Source organism: Ursus americanus, chromosome 5 (genome assembly GCF_024610735.1).
Source record: "Ursus americanus isolate L20-20 chromosome 5, mUrsAme1.1.p, whole genome shotgun sequence".
Taxonomy (NCBI): domain Eukaryota; kingdom Metazoa; phylum Chordata; class Mammalia; order Carnivora; family Ursidae; genus Ursus; species Ursus americanus.
In genome coordinates this window covers 87,795,653-87,818,375 of record NC_142131.1, presented here as the reverse complement: position 1 = coordinate 87,818,375, position 22,723 = coordinate 87,795,653, and the positions used below count along the sequence as shown (strand labels likewise).

At 43.2% G+C, this 22,723-nt stretch overlaps 1 protein-coding gene across 21 annotated transcripts in view; it reads left to right on the top strand.

Annotated features, from left to right (window-relative positions):
- OBSCN (obscurin, cytoskeletal calmodulin and titin-interacting RhoGEF) overlaps window positions 1-22,723 on the top strand; it is a 142,732-nt gene that overhangs the window by 26,855 nt on the left and 93,154 nt on the right. For 19 of the 21 annotated variants that reach the window (XM_087862428.1, XM_087862446.1, XM_087862441.1 and 16 more), the window contains exons 11-16: window positions 3,119-3,394; window positions 5,210-5,485; window positions 13,681-13,956; window positions 16,279-16,554; window positions 19,993-20,268; window positions 21,936-22,211. The exons of 1 other annotated variant lie outside the window; for it this stretch is intronic. In XM_087862428.1, coding sequence (XP_087718554.1) covers window positions 3,119-3,394; window positions 5,210-5,485; window positions 13,681-13,956; window positions 16,279-16,554; window positions 19,993-20,268; window positions 21,936-22,211 — 1,656 coding nt within the window. The remainder of the gene's footprint in view (window positions 1-3,118; window positions 3,395-5,209; window positions 5,486-13,680; window positions 13,957-16,278; window positions 16,555-19,992; window positions 20,269-21,935; window positions 22,212-22,723) is intronic. One more of the 21 variants, XM_087862437.1, reaches the window with a different exon arrangement.

Here is a 22,723-nt window from a genome sequence, read left to right as displayed (position 1 = left end):
CAGGCCGAAACCCAAGATTTCCACTGACTTCTATTGGGAAATTAGAGAGGTGTTCCTGAAGCAGAAAGTCCCTAGTAGATGAAATTGGAAAGGTAGAGTTAAAAGCACCCCATCTGGATTTTGGTTTCCAGCAGTACCATGGACTTCTACAGTGTGAAAACTCTCCCCCTGTGGACATAAATGTGCAGCAGAATGTAACAAAGTCAGGTTAAGTTAATATCTGGACCGGCAAGGAGAAAAAGGGACATTTCCAGGTGGTAGAAAAGAAGAGGCACTGAGAAACTAAGGCAAGTGGATGATGAGTTGGTGCCCAGTTGCTACTGTGGGGACTTTGGGTCCCAGGGACCTGGGTCTGACTTACACTACCAGCTTGCAAATAAGCATGGGAAAAATTGGAAGTGGAACAGAGACCAGCATACAGAGATGGAAACCTTCTAGAACGACATCATTAAAGAAAAGGTGGACTGAGTAATATTCCATTGTATGTTACTCAGCCATCAGAAAGAACGATTACCCAACATTTGCAGCAACATGGATGGGACTGGAGGAGATTATGCTAAGTGAAATAAGTCAAGCAGAGAAAGACAATTATCATATGATTTCACTCATTTGTGGAACATAAGGAATAGCAGGGAGATCGGTAGGAGAAGGAAAGGGAAAACCAAGGGGGGGGTGGGTAAACAGAGGGGGAAATGAACCACGAGAGACTATGGACTCCGGGAAACAAACTGAGGGCTTCAGAGGGGAGGGAGGTGGGGGGATGGGCTAGCCCGGTGATGGGTATTAAGGAGGGCACGTATTGCATGGAGCACTGGGTGTTATACGCAAATAATGAATCATGGAACACTACATCAAAAACTAATGATGTACTGTATGGTGACTAACATAATATAATAAAAATTTAAAATAAAAAAAAAAAGAAAAAAAGAAAAGGTGGACCAGAAAAGCAATCTCCTGCAGCTCAGGGAGGTCACAGGGCACTTGTATGTCTGCCTTGGCTTGGGTGGGAAAAGTTCCCATGAGAAATGGAAACCTATTTCTCACTTGGGATTGAGATTTCAATTTATAATACTAAAGACCCCAGACTGAGAAGTTAACCTACCAATGGGGCTCCAGGCCAGTGGTACTCCTGCAGTGCCTGACAACAGTGTTAGGAGGGTTACCCCACCACCGAAGCCACACTTAATACCACTGGCTGAGGAAGCCATGCTAGATTCACTCACAATAAAATACGTCTAAGCACCAAAGGAACAATCCTATATAGAAGGGAGTTGGAAGTCACAGAAAAGATCAGGCTTAGACCACCCAGGGACTTCAGATGATGTAACAGCATACTTAAAATGAGTAATATGGGCGACTTGAAAATGTAAGAAAAAAGTAAAATATTAAGAAGAAGAACAGGCAAATTCAAAGAAGAAGCAGATGAAGCTTTGTGAATGGGGGGCATCTCGGCTCCTTCCACAGTTTAGCTATTGTGGACAATGCTGCTATGAACATTGGGGTGCATATGGCCCTTCTCTTCACTACGTCTGTATCTTTGGAGATGCCCTTCAACAGATGAATGGATAAAGAAGGTGTGAACCATATATACAATGGAATATTACTCAGCCATCAGAAAGAACGATTACCCAACATTTGCAGCAACATGGATGGGACTGGAGGAAATTATGCTAAGTGAAATAAGTCAAGCAGAGAAAGACAATTATCATATGGTTTCACTCATTTATGGAAGATAGGAAGATTGGTAGGAGAAGAAAGGATAAAGAAAGGGGGTAATCAGAAGGGGGAATGAACCACGAGAGACTGTGGACTCTGAGAAACAAACTGAGGGTTTCAGAGGGGAGGGGGTGAGGGACTGGGATAGGCTGGTGATGGGTATTAAGGATGGCACATATTGCATGGAGTACTGGGTGTTATACATCAAAAACTAATGATGTCCTGTATGGTGACTAACATAACATATTTTTAAAAAAAGCTTTGTGAATGGGAAACACATTTGTAATGAACAATTTAGTGGAGTGATAAATAGCAAAGGAGACATAACTGAAGACAAAATCACTGAATTGGAAGATAGATTTGAAGAAGTTATTCAGAATGAAACACAGAGAAAAAATAAGAGATAAGGACAGATGTAGAGAAGAGAAGCAGTAGGCCACATGTCTGTCCAAAAGGACTTCTAGGAGAGACTGGAGAGAATGAAAAGATAAAATTATGAAGGAAATCACACAGAGAACTTTTGGCAGTGGTTAAAGATGTGAATCCTAAGCTGTGGGACTCCCAGGTGATCATGAGAAATATAGGAAGAATAAATCCACAGCTGGACACATCATCGTGAACCACAGAAAAATGAAGATTAATGGGAGGACAGTAATCCTTCCACAGATTTGCCAACAGCAATGAAAAGCACAAAGAAGCCATCCTCTCCACTGTAGTGGGGGAAGATAACTGTCAACTAGAATTCTGTATCCAACTAAACTATCATTCAAATTTTGAATGAAATAAAGATGTTTTCAGGAAGTAAATGGAGAGAATTTACCATTCACAAAAAACTCTGCTGGGAAAAAAAAGCTGTTGATGGATATACATCAAAAGGAAGAAAATTTAGCCTAGAGTGACAGAGTGGGTCCTAGAAGTAATGTGATGTGATCACTGAACATGTGATAAACACTATGTTCAGTCCCCAGGCCAGGGGTTTGGTTACAGGGATGGTGACTGTCTTGCTAGAAGTGACAGACTCCATTAGGAGTAATTGTATCTGTGTTCTTGTGACTTGGATGTCACCCACTGTTGGTGACAGTGCACAAGAAATTCTCCCTGAAAATACCTGTGTTTAATGTGCCTCCATTTGTTAGGATAATTAATGGCATCACAGATGATAAATGCCAAATCCTGAATCATAACGAATACCTACCTGGAAATTATTTGACCTGGAATAATTATTTGACCTATTCTGAAAACTAACCTGTTCCTTGCTTTATGCATCTTCTGAATGTGGGGTTCTCTGTGTAGAGGGAGCCAGGAGCCAGGCAGGCTTGTGGCCAAGGCATCATGGATTTGAGATCCAGAAGGTGGGCCCTCATTCAGTTCTAGATATTTGATTGTCCCTCTCTGTCCCCAGAGCCCTCTGTGGTGTTTGCCAAGGAGCAGCCAGCACGCAGTGAGGTGCAGACCAAGGCTGGGGCCAGCGTCACCCTGAGCTGTGAGGTGGCCCAGGCCCAGACAGAGGTGACATGGTACAAGGATGGGAAGAAGCTGAGCGCAAGCTCCAAATTGCACGTGGAGGCCAAGGGCTGCAGCAGGCGGCTGGTGTTGCAGCAGGTGGGGAAGGCGGATGCTGGGGAGTACAGCTGCGAGGCCGGGGGCCAGAAGGTGTCCTTCCACCTGGATGTCACAGGTCAGTCCTTTGGGTTAAAACTCAGCTTTCATTGGGGATGATGGTGGGATTAGCATGCAATTCAGATGGACTCTGGAGCTCTTTCCATTAGACTTATCTCTTCGCAGGTCCCTCCTTCTGCCTCCTATTCTCATACACATGGCTGAGCCAAGAGAGTTTGGATGGGGAGGTGTACATGGAAGGGTTTGGGTGTACCTGTGCACCCTGATTGTTGTATCCAAATATGGTCCCCATGGAGGAGCCCTCAGGCAGAGCAGTGATAGAATGTATGTTCCCCATCTGGACAATTTGGGTGGAGCAATGGTAGAATGTGTGGTCCCCACCTGGAAAAGCCCACATGGAGCAGTGACAGAATATATGGTCCCCAAGTGGAACTAACCATGGGGAGCAGATGTAGAATGGATGGTCCCACTTGGAAGTACCCACGTGGAATAGGGAAAGAGTTTGTCATCTGACCGGAAGAGCCCACGTGGACCAGTGTCCAATGTGGTCCCGACCTGGAACAGCTCATATGGAGCAGGGCTAGAGTGTAGGGACCCCACATGGACAGCCCTCGGGAGCAGTCTAGAATACATAGTTCTGACGTGGAATAGCCTAGGTGGAGCACTGGTTGAATGTATGGCCCCAACAGGAACAGCTAACATAGAGCGTGGTAGACTGTCTCGTCCCCAACTGGAACTACCCACGTGGAGCAGAGATAGAATATGTAGTCGTACTTGGAACATCCTACGTGTGCAGGGGGAAAATGTAGGTTCCATTGGGAACAGCCCATGTGGACCAGTGTTAGAATGTCTGGTTCTGTCCTGGAAAAACCCACGTGGAGCTGTGATAGAATTGTGGTCCCATCTGGAACATCCTGTGTGTGCAGTAGTAGGATACATGTTCCAACTTGGAACAGCCCACATGGACCAGTGAAAGAATATCTGGTCACTTCCTAGAGCAGCCCATGTGGAGCAGTGATACAATGCATGGTCCCCACCTGGAACAGCCTACATGGAACAGATATAGAATGTATGGTCCCCAACTGGAAGAACTCATGTGTGGCAGGGATAGAATGTATGGTCCTCACTGGGAACAGGCCAGATGGAGCAGTGATAGAAGTCTGGTGCCCACCTGGAAGTTTCCATGTGGAGCAGGGATAGAATGTGTGGTCCCACCTGGAACAGGCCACCTGGAGAAGTGATAGAATGTGTGGCCCCAAGTGGAACAGCTCACGTGGAGCAGGGATAAAATGTGTGGTCCCACCTGGAGCAGCTCAAGTGGAGCAGTGATAGAATGTGTGGTCCCACCTGAAACAACACACACGGGGCAGTGATAGTATGTGTGATTCCACCTGGAACTGCCCATGTGGAGCAGGAATAGAATGTCTGGTTCCCATCAGGAAGAACCCATGTAGAGCAGGGATAGAATGTATGGTCTCCACCTGAAACAGCCCACGTGCTACAGATATAGAAAGCATGGATCCCACCAGGACACCCATGTGAAGTGGGGATAGAATGTATGGTCCCCACCTGGAACAGCCCACATGGAGAAGGGATAGAATGTATGGTCCCACCTGGGACAGTCCATGAGGAGCAGTGGTAGAATGGAGTGTCCCCACCTGAAGAAGCCCACCCACAGTAGTTACAGAATGGGTACATAAATTTTGCTCCTCAATGTAGAGCAGGCTATGAGGCTTTTCAGACCCCACAGCTGATGCAGAGCCTGGAGAAGTTTCCAGTTCCACTGCCTCCCTGTGTAGTCCTTCTTCCCCCAATGCTGCCTTCCTAATGTATACACGGAGTGCTTGATCATGTGCATCCTCTCTGTCCCCAGAGCCCTCTGCGGTGTTTGCCAAGGAGCAGCCAGCATGCAGTGAGGTGCAGACCAAGGCGGGGACCAGTGCTACCCTGAGCTGTGAGGTGGCCCAGGCCCAGACAGAGGTGACTTGGTACAAGGACGGGAAGAAGCTGAGCGCGAGCTCCAAAGTGCACGTGGAGGCCAAGGGCTGCAGCAGGCGGCTGGTGGTGCTGCAGGCAGGGAAGGCAGACGCTGGGGAGTACAGCTGTGAAGCCGGGGGCCAGAAGGTGTCCTTCCACCTGGACGTCACAGGTCAGTTCTTGTGGGTCTGTCATAGCCTTTTGTGGAGGTGATGAGATTGGCTTACTGCCCCAGCCAACCCTGGTGCTCTTCCCACCAGGCCTCGTGTCTTCACATAGCCTATCCTCTCAATTCCCTTACCCATGGCTGGGCCAAGGGAGGCTGGGCAGGAAGGGTGTGGACGGAAGGGAGAGTTTGCTCCCAGAAACCCTGAGTGGTGTTCCCATGCAGTAATGGCAGTCATAAGTTATCAGGACCTCCCAGCCATTGTTTGGTGCCTGGGACTCTGGCTGTACTCTGCACTTGGAGTCTGAAGTAGACCAGGCATCTCTCACCCATGATATGTGAATTTCCCTCTGCTGAATATCCTGGCCACTCTGAGATGCTCTCACCCAGCAACACACTAGTCCACACAAAGAAGAGATGCTTGGATTTCATTAAACCAGGATAAGGGTGAATTTCTGCCAGACAATTGTACTTGGATTCATGTCAAGACAGAACTATGGACTACTGAAGTTTAAGGTGTCCTGGGGCACATTTTCCTCCTCGCACATGGATATGGATGGTTACCTGTGCACGTGTAGGTAGCAAAATCCAGAGCCCTGCTCTGTTGCAAAGTCTGCAGAAAGCACAGCAAGAGCAGAGGGCTGGGAGATATGCGATAGGCACATGTGAGGTTTGGGTTCTCTTTTTATTCATTTTATTTTATTTTTTTATAACAATTTTTTATTATGTTAGTCACCATACAGTATAGCCTTAGTTTCTAATGTAGTGTTCCATGATTCATTTGGGTTCTCTTTTTAAAGCAAATCTTGCTTCCCCTCTCTTAGAACATTCAGTGTCAGAATTCCCCCTGGAGTCTGAGTCACAGATTTAGAGATGGAGAGGAATGAGTGGCTTATCCTGTACCCATTTGCTTTGTTAAAGATGAGGTCCTGTGTAGCAGCCGCTGTCTGGTAAAGCAGTGTTTCATACCATTTTCTAGAGACTTGTGTGTCTGTACCTTTCTGGCTGGTTCATAGAGAAGACTGAAGACTACATGTATTTTCCTTTTGTTATGAGTCTTAATGGCAAATCAAGGTGGGCTGCAGTCCCACGCTGGCTTCTAGCCACCACCTGGCCATTTGGTATTGTATCGGTTGTTTGTGGTTGTGTGCACAGACCAAAAAACCCACTAGATATGTTTTTAAAATGTTATTTTCAGAGTATAAGACAAATTATTTTATGGTAATAAATATGAAAACTTTTACAAATCAACCAAATTCTTAGAAAACTCTGTAAAATGTGACAGAAGAAAGACAGTTTGACTTCTTCTTTGCCGATTTGGATACCTTTTATCCCTTTTTGTTGTCTGATTGCTGTTGCAAGGACTTCTAGTACTATGTTGAATAATAGTGGCGAGAGTGGGCATCCTTGTCGTGTTCCTGATCTTAAGGGAAAGGCTTCCAGCTTTTCCCCATTGAGAATGATATTTGCTGTAGGCTTTTCGTAGATGGTTTTTATGAGATTGAGGAATGTACCCTCTATCCCTACACTCTGAAGGGTTTTAATGAGGAAAGGATGCTGTACTTTGTTAAATGCTTTTTCTGCATCGATTGAGAGAATCATATGATTTTTGGCTTTTTTCTTCTGGATATAATCTATGACACTGATAGATTTGCGAATGTTGACCCACCCTTGCATCCCAGGGATGAATCCCACTTGGTCATGATGGATAATCCTTTTAATGTACTGTTGGATTCTATTAGCAACAATCTTGTTGAGAATTTTGGTGCCCATATTCATTAGGGAAATCAGTCTGTAATTCTCCTTTTTGATGGGGTCTTTGCCTGGTTTGGGGATCAAGGTAATATTGGCCTCATAGAATGAGTTTGGTAGCTTTCCTTCTGTTTCTATTTTTTGAAATAGCTTTAGGAGAATAGGTATTATTTCTTCTTTGAATGTTTCATAGAATTCCCCGGGAAAACCATCTGGTCCTGGTGTTTTGTTTTTTGGAAGGTTTTTTATCACTAGTTTCAATCTCTTCATAATTACTTGGCCTGTTTAAAAAATCAATTTCTTCCTGTTTCACTCTTGGTAGTTTATAGGTTTCCAGGAAGGCCTCCATCTCTTCCAGATTGCTTAATTTATTGGCATAAAGCTGTTGATAAAAGTTTCTAAGAATCCTTCCAATTTCATTGGTGTTGGTTGTGACCTCTCCCTTTTCATTCATAATTTTATTAATTTGGATCCTTTCTCTATTCTTTTGGATAAGTTTTGACAGTGGTTTGTCAATTTTATTTACTCTTTCAAAGAACCAGCTTCTAGTTCTGTTGATCTGCTCTACTGTGCTTCTGGTTTCTAATTCATTGATCTCTGCTCTAATCTCGATCAACTGCTTCCTCGTGCGTGGATTAGGCCTGTTCCTCTGTTGCTGTTCCAGCTTCTTGAGGTGAGAATATAAAAACTGCATTTTAGATTTTTCTATTCTTTTGAGTGAGGCTTGGATGGCTATGTATTTCCCCCTTAGGACTGCCTTTGCAGTATCCCATAGGTTTTGGACCATTGTGTTTTCATTCTCGTTGGTCTCCATAAATTGTTTAAATTGATTTTTGATTTCCTGGTTTATCGAATCATTCTTGAGCAGGATGGTTCTTAGTCTCCAAGTGTTTGAGTTTCTTCCAAATATTTCCTTGTGGTTGAGTTCCAATTTCAAAGCGTTGTGGTCTGAGAATATGCAGGGAATAATTTCAGTCTTTTGGTATAGGTTGAGACCTGTTTTGTGATGCAGAACATGGTCTATTCTTGAGAATGTTCCATGGGCATTAGAATAGAATGAGTAATCTTTGGTTCTGGGGTGTAGTGTTCTATATATATATCTATGAGGTCCAACTCGTCAAGTATGGCTCTCTTCACAGATAACATGATACTCTATATGGAAAACCCAAAAGAATCCACGCCTAAACTATTAGAAGTTATAGAGCAGTCCAGTATTGTGGCGGGATACAAAATCAATGCTCAGAAATCAGTTGCATTTCTATACACGAACAATGAGACTGAAGAAAGAGAAATTAGGGAATCCATCCCATTTACAATAGCACCAAAAATCATACATTACCTTGGAATTAACTTAACCAGAGATGTAAAGGATCTATATTCCAGAAACTACAAATAACTCTAGGAAGACATTGAAGAAGACACAAAAAGATGGAAAAATATTCCATGCTCATGGATCGGAAGAATTAACATAGTTAAAATGTCCATGCTACCCAGAGCAATCTACACTTTCAATGCTATCCCGATCAAAATACCGATGACATTTTTCAAAGAACTAGAACAAATAGTCCTTAAATTTGTATGGAAACAGAAAAGGCCCCGAATCACCAAGGAATTGTTGAAAAGGAAAAACAAAGCTGGGGCATCACAATGCCGGATTTTAAGCTGTACTACAAAGCTGTGATCATAAAGACAGCATGGTACTGGCACAAAAACAGACACATAGACCAATGGAACAGAATAGAGAACCCAGAAATGGACCCTCAGCTCTTTGGGCAACTAATCTTTGACAAAGCAGGAAAAAACATCCAGTGGAAAAAAAGAGTCTCTTCAATAAATGGTGCTGGGAAAATTGGTCAACTACATACAAAAGAATGAAACTTGACCACTCTCTCACACCATACACAAAGATAAACTCCAAATGGATGAAAGACCTTTATGTGAGACAGGAATCCATCAAAATCCTAGAGGAGAGCATAGGCAGCAACCTCTACGACATTGGCCACAACAACCTTTTTCATGACACATCTCCAAAGGCAAGAGAAACAAAAGAAAAAATGAACTTGTGGGGCTTTATCAAGATACAAAGCTTCTGCACAGTCAAGGAAACAGTCAAAAAAACTAAGAGGCATCCCATGGAATGGGAGAATATATTTGCAAATGATGCTACAGATAATAGATTGGTATCCAAGATCTACAAGGAACTTCTCAAACTCAATATGCGAGAAACAAATAAACAAATCATAAAATGGGCAGAAGATATGAACAGACACTTTCCAATGAAGACATACAAATGGCTAACAGACACATGAAAAAATGTTCAAAATCATTAGCCATCAGGGAAATTCAAATCAAAACCACACTAAGATACCACCTTATGCCAGTTAGAATGGCAAAAATTGACAAGGCAAGGAACAGCAATTGTTGGAGAGGATGTGGAGAAAGGGGATCCCTCCTACATTGTTGGTGGGAATGCAAGTTGCTACAACCACTCTGGAAAACAGTGTGGAGGTCCCTTAAAAAGTTAAAAATTGAGCTACCCTATGATCCAGCCATTGCACTACAGGGTATTTACCCCAAAGATACAGACGTAGTGAAGAGAAGGGCCATATGCACCCCAATGTTCATAGCAGCTTTGTCCACAATAGCTAAATCGTGGAAGGAACCGAGATGCCCTTCAACAGAAGACTGGATTAAGAAGTTGTGGTCCATAAATACAATGGAATATTACTCAGCTATCAGAAAGAACGTGTTCTCAACATTTGCTGCAACCTGGACGGCACTGGAGGAGATAATGCTAAGTGAAATAAGTCAAGCAAAGAAAGACAATTATCATATGGTTTCTCTCATCTATGGAACATAAGAACTAGGAAGATTGGTAGGGGAAGAAAGGGATAAAGAAAGGGGGGTAATCAGAAGGGGGAATGAAGCATGAAAGACTATGGACTATGAGAAACAATCTGAGGGCTTCAGAGGGGGAGGGGGTGGGGGAATGGGATAGACCGGTGATGGGTAGTAAGGAGGGCACATATTGCATGGTGCACTGGGTTTTATACACAACTAATGATTCATCAAACTTCACATCAGAAACCAGGGATGTACTGTATGGTGACTAACATAATATAATAAAATTAAAATAAAAAAACTCAGGGATGCACTGTATTGTGACTAACATAATATAATTTTAAAAACATTAAAAAAGTGACAGAAGAAGATTTCAACACCTCAAATAGTCCTAGAACTATTTATTTATTTATTTATTTATTTATTTATTTATTTATTTATTTATCTATCTATCTATGATTTTATGTATTTATTTGTCAGAGAGAGAGAGGGCACAAGCAGGGCGAGCAACAGGCAGAGATCGAAGCAAGCTCCCCACTGAGCAGGGAGCCTGATGTGAGACTGGATCCCAGGACCCTGAGATCATGACCTGAGCTGAAAGCAGACACTTAACCAACTGAGCCACCCAAGCATCCTGTCTTAGAACCTTTTAAATGAACAGAGCCATAATAAATTATCTTGCACCATGTTTACTTTCTCACTGGTAAATTATATGAAATGTTCTGGAAGGAAATTATGCATATTCCTGAGATTTTTCTTTTTTCTCCTTTTTTAAAAGATTTATTTATTTATTTGAGAGAGAGAAATGAGGGAGGGGCAGAGGGAGAGAAAGATAAACAGATTTCCTGTGGAGTGGAGAGCCTGACACAGGGCTCAATCCCAGGATCCTGAGATCATGCATGACCTGAGCCAAAATCAAGACTCATATGCTTAACTGACTGAACCACCCGGGCACCCCTATTCCTGAAGATTTTTCTAGAGAATAGAAAAGAGAGATGTTTCTGATTTACTTCACAGAGACAGTGTAATGCTTATAACAAAAATCTGACAAGGAAAGTATGAAAAATTCAAATTGCAGGTCAGTCTGTTAAGGATTTTTGAGATCAAAATCTTAAACAAAATGTTATGAAAATAGGTCAGCAATGTATTTAAAAGATAATACACCATGGTGAAAGCCTTAGTCCAGGAATGCAAGGCTATGTAAACACTGGGAAGATTAGCAAATTAATATAATGCATGACATTAAGAGACTGAATAAAAAAATGATTACCTCCATAAATGCAAAATAAAGTATTTGATAAAATTTAACATCGTAGGGGCGCCTGGGTGGCACAGCGGTTAGGCGTCTGCCTTCGGCTCAGGGCGTGATCCTGGCGTTCTGGGATCGAGCCCCACATCAGGTTCCTCCGCTATGAGCCTGCTTCTTCCTCTCCCACTCCCCCTGCTTGTGTTCCCTTTCTCGCTGGCTGTCTCTATCTCTGTCGAATAAATAAATAAAATCTTTAAAAAAAATTTAACATCGTAAACCCAGAAGAAACGTTTGATAAAGTTAACATCAATTCATGACATATAATTCTTAACCAGTTATAAATAAAATGGGCATTTTTTTTTCAGTTGATAAATGATGGTACAGAGAAACCAGCTAACCACATAAAGTGATTGTCTATGAGATAGGGAACTACCCAAGGACACTAACTGCTATCACTCTTATCCAACATTGTTAGGGGGGAAATGAAATAAAAGGAAGTTTGAGAAAAAAGCAAAGTAGGATTTACAGATGATTAGATTTATCAAAAGATGAATTATTTGACTTAGTGAGAAAGTTGAGAAAGATAACTATGTGAGAAAACCAATATACTGGCAAGAAACACTTGGAGAATGAAATTTTAAGAGTTACAATAGCATCAAGAGTATTATATGCCTAATTCCTAGTCTGATAAAAGGTGCTGCGTGGCTCTGTGGGGGGAAATTATTTTTTTTTAAGATTTTATTTATTTATTTATTCGACAGAGATAGAGACAGCCAGCGAGAGAGGGAACACAGGCAGGGGGAGTGGGAGAGGAAGAAGCAGGCTCATAGCAGAAGAGCCTGATGTGGGACTTGATCCCATCACACCGGGATCACTCCCTGAGCCGAAGGCAGACGCTTAACCGCTGTGCCACCCAGGCGCCCCTGTGGGGGGAAATTATTAAGCATTTTTGAGAGACAGTTAGGAGATGGAAATAGGTAGAAATCCATGGAAGAATGAGGCGTGTCCAATACCAATAAAAATCCAAACAAGTGTTCTTTTTGGTGGTGGTGGTGACCTTGAAAATTGACAAGCAGTTGCAAAAACCACATACAGACAGTATGCTCTTGAAGAAGAGCAAAGCGTGAGCATTGCTGGACCAGGTCTCAGAACTACTACAAAGACAATGATGTCTGGATGCCAGGACAGACACTGACCAAAGGACCAGAATAGTGATCTCAGACACAGACCCATGCAGGAATGGGAAGCACCATTCCCTCCCCCTCCATTTTTTTAAAAAATGTGAAAGTGTGCAGGAAGTGGAGACAGTGTGGTTTTAAACAAATGGTGCCAGGACCATTTAACCATATGGAGAAAAGATTGGACTCGTAATTCATACCACACACAGTCAGCTCCCAGTGGGTTAGCATCCTCAGAGGAAAAGGAAACCATACACTCTCAGATGGTGATGTAGATGTTTTTAATTACTTCAAGATCAGGAATGATTGCTTAAGGAGAACACAAGTGCACTAACCACGATGAAACAAATTAAATCTAAAAATGAATTGTCAGAAGATAGCATAGAAAAGACAAGCCACACGGATGTGGAGGATATTTACAACACACGGAGTTGCCAATGCTCTAGCCTTCATATAGGCCGGTGATGGGCATTAAGGAGGGCACGTATTGCAATGAGCACTGGGTGTTATACCAAATAATGAATCATGGAACATTACATCAAAAGTTGATGAAGTCCTGTATGGTGACTAACATAATGTAAGAAAAAATGCAAATGTAAATAAATAAATAAATCCTAAAAACAAGCATAGAAAGGACAAATAATGCTATTGAAAACTGGGCAAGCCTTGAACAAAAGAGCAAACATTAATGACCAAAAGCATTGGAAAAGGTCAATCACTTTGTGAATCATTAGGACCAGGCAGGAGGCAGCCCTAGGAGGTACAGCTCCACTCCCCCAAGGTTGCCAACAGTTGACAACACACAGTAGGTGATGGTGTGGAGCCTCAGGGACTGTCCTGCACTGTGGGCAAGATGTTGTCTGCACATTCATATGCAAGACTGAATCATCTGGGAAGGTTGAGGTGTGCATGCATCATGACCACACAGCAACTCTCCTAGAGGAGTGTGTGCACAGGGAGACTTTTCAGTGTCCCTACCTGGAATAGCCCAGGTGGAGCAGCGGTAGAATGTGTAAATTGTGTTAGTTTTTTCTAGGAAGGTGAAAGGGCTTCTCCAGGTCACACAGCTGGTGCAGTGCCTGGAGAAGATTTCCCTACCTCCCGTTTAGTCCTTCTTTCCCCAGTGCTGCAACTTGAATTAGATGGTATCTTTGACCCTATGTGTCTCTCCCTGTCCCCAGAGCCCTTGCCTATGTTTGCCAAGGACCAGCCAGCACAAAGGGAGGTGCAAGCAAAGGTGGGGGCCAACACCACATTGAGCTGTGAGGTGGCCCAGGACAAGACTGAGGTGACTTGGTACAAGGATGGGAAGAAGCTGAGTGCGAGCTCCAAAGTGCACATGGAGGCCAAGGGCTGCAGCAGACGGCTGGTGGTGCAGCAGGCAGGGGAGGCGGACGCTGGGGAGTACAGCTGCGAGGCCGGGGACCAGAAGGTGTCCTTCCACCTGGACGTCACAGGTCAGTTCTTTAGGGTAGTGAATTAACCTTGTTTGGGAGCATGGGACTGATTTAGAGCCCGGATTATCCCTTGTATTCTCACCATCACCTCCCATGTCACATCCTCCTACCTTCCTATTTTTCCTCCCATGGCAGGGTCAAGAGTGGCTTGATTGGACAGGTGTGTAAGGAGGAAGGGGACCACTTGTGTTTAGCACACTGATGCTTAGTTATATGTTCCTCAAACCTGCCCAGTTTCTTTGTGGCCTGGAACTTTCAGTTTACTTGGCATTTGGGTCTGAAGTAGACCAGGTGCTTCTCACCTGGGAATATGTAAATTTCCTCCTATTGGATGCTCTGGCAGCTACCAGGTTTGCTCACTCGGAACCACAGGCAGGTTATCACTAGCCCGATGTTTGGATCCCATTGATCAAGGATAAGGGGAAATTTCAACTACCCATCCATACTTGTAAATATCTCAGACTGACTTTGGATTATCCAAGTTTTAGATGTTCTGTGAATCTCTTCCTTATATGTGGATAGAGAAGCTCTCTCTGTTCGTTCTGTAACATCTAGATCCATTCCATGTTGCGATGTCTGTGTAAAGTATACAAAAGCAGAGATTGGTAGATACATGCCTGTGATACATACCTCTGAGGCATGGTATATTCCTTTTAAAGCAAATCTTTTGTACTCAGTTAAAACATTCTTTGTCAGAATTCCCCTTGGAGTCTGATATATAAATTTAGAAATGGAGAGGAATAAATAGCTTAAGCTCTATCAGCACACGTTGTTAAAGATGAGTTACTGTAATGGCAGCCTGACTGGTAGACCAGTATTTATTTTGCAGCATTACCTAGTCATTAGTGTGTATTTGTGCTTCCTTTGGTGGTTCATAGAGAAGGCTGAGAAATATATTCATTTTATTTTGTTAAGAGAGTCTTAACATTCAATAAGTGTCCCACATCTGACTTGGAGGTGCCAGCATAAAACAGTGTGGAATCCTATCTGTATTTAGTGGGTTTTGGGTGTGTATAGATACAAAAAATCATGCTATTTATCTTTGTGAAACATTATTTGAAGAGAACTTGACAGATTATTTCATCAGGTGGTTCGGATGCATGCTCAAATTTGAGAACCATTCAATCAAGGTTGTATTTGAGGCTTCAAACATCATAATTCCAGGAAACCTCATAATTCCTAGCCTGACACCATAGAGCTTCTAAGCTCTGTTTGATGAAAGTGGATGTTATAGGACAAAAAAATAAAAAATAATTAAAAAGCAAAAAATTTTTTTTGAAAGTTTTAAAATTTAATAGAAAACTACTATATCAAAACTGACATAAGGAGAAATAGAAAACTCAAATAGTCCTATAAATTTTAAAGACATGGAACCAGAAATAAAAAAAAAATATTTTCAGGGCACGTGGGTGGCTGTCAGTTAAGCATCTGACTCTTGATTTCGGCTCAGGTCATGATCTCAGGGTTGTGAGATCGAGCCCCATATCGGGCTCTGTGCTGGGCATGGAGCCTGCTTAAGATTCTCCCACTCTCCCTGCTGGTGTTCCCTCTCTTGCTGTGTCTCTCTCTGTCCAATAAATAAATAAAATCTTAAAAAAAAAAAAGATTTTCCCTCTCCTTCTAACTCTGCCCCTCCTCTCTCTCTCCCTCTTTAAAAAAAATAAAAATAAATATTTTCATAGAGAACAGTCTAAGCTAAGAGGGTCTACTGGTTAGTTATATATATAAATATTCCTGGAAAGACATTATTCCATGTTCATGAAGATTCTTGTAGAGAATAGAAAAAGGATGTACATTCTCCAACTCATTTTGTGTAGATGTAGATAGCATAATATTAATGTTGAAATCTTATGAGGAAAACGAGTGGCATTAAAATTATAGGCCAATAACTTAGGAATATCAAGGCTAAACTCTTAAGATATTAGCCAACCAGGTTGTACAATACATGAAACGGACAATACACTGTGATGGAAGTTGTAGTACAAAAGTGTCTGGTTGCTTTAATGTTAGAAACATTAAAAAAACAAAAGAATGCATGATATTAACATATTGAAAGAGAAAAAGGTGGTTATCTTAATAAATGCTGAATAAAACTATTTGATAAAATTTAATTAACACCATCCTGTAATACAAAATTATTAACTAACTATAAATAAAGGGGCTGTGGAAAACTGTGCATCACCAGGGAAGGCTGAGATGGCATGTTTCATGACCCCACCGATCCTCTCCTAGGCCTGCCTCTCCATTTGGGCTCCTTTCACCAGTGCTGCGTTCCTGACTTACAAGGTGACTCTAACCCTGTGTGTCCTTCCCTGTCTCCAGAACCTGCAGCTGTGTTTGCCAAGGAGCAGCCAGCACGCAGTGAGGTGCAGACCAAGGCGGGGGCCAGTGCCACCCTGAGCTGTGAGGTGGCCCAGGCCCAGACAGAGGTGACATGGTACAAGGACGGGAAGAAGCTGAGTGCGAGCTCCAAAGTGCACGTGGAGGCCAAGGGCTGCAGCAGGCGGCTGGTGATGCAGCAGGTGGGGAAGGAGGACGCTGGGGAGTACAGCTGCGAGGCCAGGGGCCAGAAGGTGTCCTTCCACCTGGACGTCACAGGTCAGTTCCTCCTGGTACTAACTTAGTCTTGTTTGGAGGTAATGAAGGAATTGCATTACAGACCCCACAGGCTCCTTCCATTAGTCTTCATCTTTTCACCTCTGCCATCCTGTTGTCTTTATTTTCATAAGCATGGCTAGACTGGTGGAGATTTAAGGAGAAGGGTGTGTATGGAGGGAGAGGAACCATTTTGTGCACCTGAGCAGTGCTCTTGTGTTATAATGCATCTGAGCACCTGCACAGAACACTCCAAGAGTTCCCTGGTGCCCAGGACTATGACTGTGTTTCATGCTTGGGTGTCAAAGTGGACTAAGCATCTCACACGTTGGTTATGTGACCGTGCTTTTTTGGGTGCCCCAGATGCCCCATTCAGGAGTGTGTGGGGTTCTTGCTAGTGAGAGACATTTCAATTTCTTTAAATCAGGATAGGGGAAGTTTTGACCATATAATCATACTTAAAAATATCTCAACTAAACTTTGGATTATAATGTTTTAGTTGTTTTAGGACACTGTTTTTCACATGGATGTATGTTATCTGTGCATATATATGTTATATGTAGCAAATCTAGACCCATGTTTTCCTTCAAAGACTGTGCAAAGTAAATAGAACCAGAGGGTTGGTACATATGTGCCTGAGACATGCATATGTAAGTTCTGGAATTCTCTTTCTAAAGAACATCTTATTTCCTTGTATCCTCAGTAAGACCATTCTGTATCAGAATTCCTCTTGGACTTTGATTTACAGATTTAGAAATGGGAGGGAATAAGCAGTCTAGGCTGTATCACCATGCTTTGTTATAGATGAGTCCTTGTGGTAGCAGTCACTGGCTGGTGTAGGAGTATATAGTAGCATTTCCTGATGGTTGTCTGTGTTTGTGCCTCTGGGCTGCTTCATGGGGAAGTCTGAGGACTGAATGCATTTTCCTTTTGGTAAGTTGCTCTTAACATCAGAGAAGGGTGGGCAGTTGTGCCAGCACATAATAGTTTTGATAGTATATCAGTATATCATATCTTTGGGTGTGTACAGATACTACAAAACTTACATATTTCTAAAATGTTTTTTTTGAGAGAATACAGCATGTTATTTTATGATATCAATTTGCAAAGTTTTGATAAATTGGCCAAATTAGTAGAAAACCATATGAAAAAGTGATGCAAGAAGAAGTAGATAACTTAAGTAGTCCTGTCACTTTAAGTACATGGAAACAGTAATTAAAATTTTCATAGAGAAAGATCTAAGCCTAGTGGTTTTGCTGATAAATTACACCAAATACTCTGGAAAGTAATTACTCCATGTTCATGGAGATTCTCCTAGACAATAAACTAAAGATACATATCCTCCAGTTTGATTCACAGAGCTAACATAACACAGTACCAAAATTTGACAAGGAAAGTAGGAAGGATGAAAATTATAGGCCAGTCTCCTGTGGATACCAAGGCCAATATCTTCAACAGACTATTGGCAAAGTCACCTGAACAGGTTGTCAATGAAAATACACTCTGATGAAGTCATAGTCTAGGAATGCAATGTTGGTTTAATATTAAAAACATTAGAAAATCACCATAGTTGATCCTTGAATGGTGAGGGGGTAGGGGTGCCAATCCCCTATGCAGTCAAAAATCCATGTGTAACTTTTGACTCCCCCGAAACTTAACTGTGAATAGGCTATTGACTGAGATTCTTACTAATAACTTAGAGTTGATAAACAACATTTTGTATGTTATGTGTACTATACACTATATTCTTACAGTAAAGTAAGCTAGAGGGAAGAAAATGTTATTAAGAACATTATAAGAAAGAGAAAATACATTTACAGTTCTGTAGTGTATTTACTGAAACAAGCAAACAAACAAACTTGCATTTAAATTGACTCATGCAATTCAAACCCATGTTGTTCAAGAGTCAACTGTATAATGTGACACTAACTGCTTGAAGGAGAAAAAAAAATAGATTATCTCAATAAATGCAGAAGAAAGTTTGATAAAGTGTAACATAAACCCCAAGCAAATGTTTGATAAATTTTAGCCTCCATTCATGCTATAAAATTCTTTTTTTTAATTTTAATATTTTTTAAATTATATTATGTTAGTCACCATACAGTACATCCCTGGTTTCTGATGTAAAGTTCGATGATTCATTAGTTGCGTATAATTCTTAACCAACTATCAATAAACCAATTCTTCCTTACCTCAATAAATGGTACTACAGGAACACCAGGAAACATCATTCTTAATGCAAAACCCTAAGGGGATTACCTATGAGATAGGGAATAAGAGAAGGAGGTGCACTGTTAGCACTCAAGGCACAGAAGGGAGGAAATAAAATTCATAAAACTTGGAAAACAAAGTAGAATTCACAGACGACACAATCACCAAGTCTGAAATTCCAAAGGAAAATTATTAGACTTTGTGAGTATTCAGAAAGATAACCATGTACAAATGTCAACACATAGTAAATGCTTCTGTATGTATATACCAGCAAGAAACCATTCGAAAATGAAATTTTAAAAGATTTATAATAGTATCAGAAGTATCATGTTTCTAATTCCAAATCTAATTAAAGGCGCTTAGTGGCTTTGTGAGGGAAAATTATTGAACATTTTTAAGAGAGGATAAAGAAGGTCTGAAGAAATAGATAGGAATCCAGGGAAAAATCTGAGAGGTTCATTAATAATTCAAATTCAAGCAAATGTTCTTTGGGAGGATGGTGGAGGATGTTGAAAATTGATTAGCAGGTTCAGTGTGGGTATTTGCTCTACCAATATCAGGAATTACTATAATGCTACAGTAATGTAGACAGCTGAATCTCAAAGATGGGACAGTTACCAGATCAAAAGAACAAAATAAAGAGCTCAGAAACAGACCCATCCATAAATGAACTCCTGCCTCATATGCACTTTTTTTTTTGACATCGTGTCTGGTCTTGGCATTAGAAAAAAATTTTTTTTCCCATTAAACCATATGGAAACAAAGTTGTTGGGTAACTCAGCTGCACACAATCCAATTCCAGGTGGGTTGGAGACCCGAGGTTGACAGATAGCATGATGACACCCTGAGATGATAATGTGGATTGCAGTCCAAGAAGGGAATTCTGACACAACACAAATGCACTAGCCACCTTGGAAAAGAATGACATGTTTGACCACATTAAGACGAAAATAATTGATTCATTAGAAGACACCACAAAAGAGTGATAGAATGTATGGTTTCCTATGCAGAGCAGTGATGGAATGGGTACAAAAATTCTGTTATTCATTGCTGAGAAGACGATGAGCTTTACCAGACATACACCTGATGCAGGTGTATGCAGAGCAGTGATGCAGAGCCTGGAGAAGATTCCAGGTCCCCTGCCTCCCTGTGTAGTCCGTCTTCCCACCATGCTGCCTTCCTATGGTCTGACAAGATGTCTTTGATCATGTGCATCCTCTCTGTCCCCAGAGCCCTCTGTGGTGTTTGCCAAGGAGCAGCCAGAATGCAGTGAGGTGCAGACCAAGGTGGGGGCCAGTGCCACCCTGAGCTGTGAGGTGGCCCAGGCCCAGACAGAGGTGACTTGGTACAAGGACGGGAAGAAGCTGAGTGCGAGCTCCAAAGTGCACGTGGAGGCCAAGGGCTGCAGCAGGCGGCTGGTGGTGCAGCAGGCAGGGAAGGCGGACGCTGGGGAGTACAGCTGCGAGGCCGGGGGCCAGAAGGTGTCCTTCCACCTGGATGTCGCAGGTCAGTCCTTTGGGTTAAAACTCTAGCTTTGATCGAGGGTGATGGTGGGATTAGCATGCAATCCAGATGGACTCTGGAGCTCTTTCCATTAGACTTATCTCTTCGCAGGTCCCTCCTTCTGCCTCCTATTCTCATACACGTGGCTGAGCCAAGAGAGTTTGGATGGGGAGGTGTACATGGAAGGGTTTGGGTGTACCTGTGCACCCTGACTGGTGTATCCAAGTATGGTCCCCATGGAGGAGCCCTCAGGCAGAGCAGTGATAGAGTGTATGTTCCCCATCTGGACAATTTGGGTGGAGCAATGGTAGAATGTGTGGTCCCCACCTGGAAAAGCTCACATGGAGCAGTGACAGAATATATGGTCCCCAAGTGGAACTAACCATGGGGAGCAGATGTAGAATGGATGGTCCCACTTGGAAGTACCCACGTGGAGTAGGGATAGAGTGTATGGTCTGACCGGAAAGAGCCCACGTGGGCCAGTGTCCAAATGTATGGTCTCGACCTGGAACAGCTCATGTGGACCAGGGCTAGAGCATAGGCACCCCACATGGACAGCCCTCAGGGACAGTCTAGAATACATAGTTCTGATGTGGAATAGCCTAGGTGGAGCACTGGTTGAATGTATGGCCCCAACAGGAACAGCTAACATAGACCACGGTAGACTGTCTCATCCCCATGTGGAGTAGGGATAGAATGTATGTTCCACTAGAGGAAAAGCCCAGGCAGAAAAGAGATAGAAAGTATAGTTCTCACCTGGGATAGCCCACAAGAAACAGTGATAGAATGTATGGTCCCCATGTGGAACAGCCCTCGTGGAGGAGGGATAGAATGTATGGCCCCGCCTGGAAATTCAATGAGGAACAGTGATAGAATGTATGGTCTGACCTGTAACAGCGCACATGGAACAGGGATAGAATGTATGATCCCCACCTGGATCAGCTCACCTGGAGCAGTGATAGAATGTCTGGTCCTCACCTGCAACAGCCCACGTGGAGCAGGGATCGAATACATTGTCCCACCTAGAACTGTTCATGTGGAGCAGTGATAGAATGTGTGGCCCCAAGTGGAACAGTAATAGAATATGGTCACTCTGGGGGGTGCCTGGGTGGCACAGTCATTAAGCGTCTGCCTTTGGCTCAGGGCGTGATCCCAGCATTATGTGTTCGAGCCCCACATCGGGCTCCTCCACTATGAGCCTGCTTCTTCCTCTCCCACTCCCCCTGCTTGTGTTCCCTCTCTCACTGGCTGTGTCTATCTCTGTCGAATAAATAAATAAAATCTTTTAAAAAATTAAAAAATTAAAAAAAAGAATATGGTCACTCTGGGAACAGCTCGTGTGTAGTAGTGATAGGATGTGGGATTTCACCTGGAACAGCCCATGTGGAGCGGGGATAGAATGTACGGTCCCACCTGGACCAGTCCATGAGGAGCAGTGGTAGAATGGACTGTCCCCACCTGAAGAAGCCCACCCACAGTAGTTACAGAATGGGTACATAAACTTTGTTCTTCAATGTAGAACAGGCTCTGAGGCTTTCCAGACCCCACAGCTGATGCAAAGCCTGGAGAAGTTTCCACTTCCACTGCCTCCCTGTGTAATCCTTCCCCCAATGCTGCCTTCCTAACATATACATGGAGTCCTTGATCATGTGCATCCTCTCTGTCCCCAGAGCCCTCTGTGGTGTTTGCCAAGGAGCAGCCAGCACGCAGTGAGGTGCAGACCAAGGCGGGGGCCAGCGCCACCCTGAGCTGTGAGGTGGCCCAGGCCCAGACAGAGGTGACGTGGTACAAGGATGGGAAGAAACTGAGTGCGAGCTCCAAAGTGCACGTGGAGGCCAAGGGCTGCAGCAGGCGGCTGGTGGTGCAGCAGGCAGGGAAGGCGGACGCTGGGGAGTACAGCTGCGAGGCTGGGGGCCAGAAGGTGTCCTTCCACCTGGATGTCGCAGGTCAGTCCTTCGGGTTAAAACTCTAGCTTTGATCGAGGGTGATGGTGGGATTAGCATGCAATCCAGATGGACTCTGGAGCTCTTTCCATTAGACTTATCTCTTCGCAGGTCCCTCCTTCTGCCTCCAATTCTCATACACGTGGCTGAGCCAAGAGAGTTTGGATGGGGAGGTGTACATGGAAGGGTTTGGGTGTACCTGTGCACCCTGACTGGTGTATCCAAGTATGGTCCCCATGGAGGAACCCTCAGGCAGAGCAGTGGTAGAGTGTATGTTCCCCATCTGGACAATTTGGGTGGAGCAATGGTAGAATGTGTGGTTCCCACCTGGAAAAGCTCACATGGAGCAGTGACAGAATATATGGTCCCCAAGTGGAACTAACCATGGGGAGCAGATGTAGAATGGATGGTCCCACTTGGAAGTACCCACATGGAGTAGGGATAGTGTGTATGGTCTGACCAGAAAAAGGCCATGTGGACCTGTGTCCAAACGTGGTCCTGACCTGGAAAAGGTC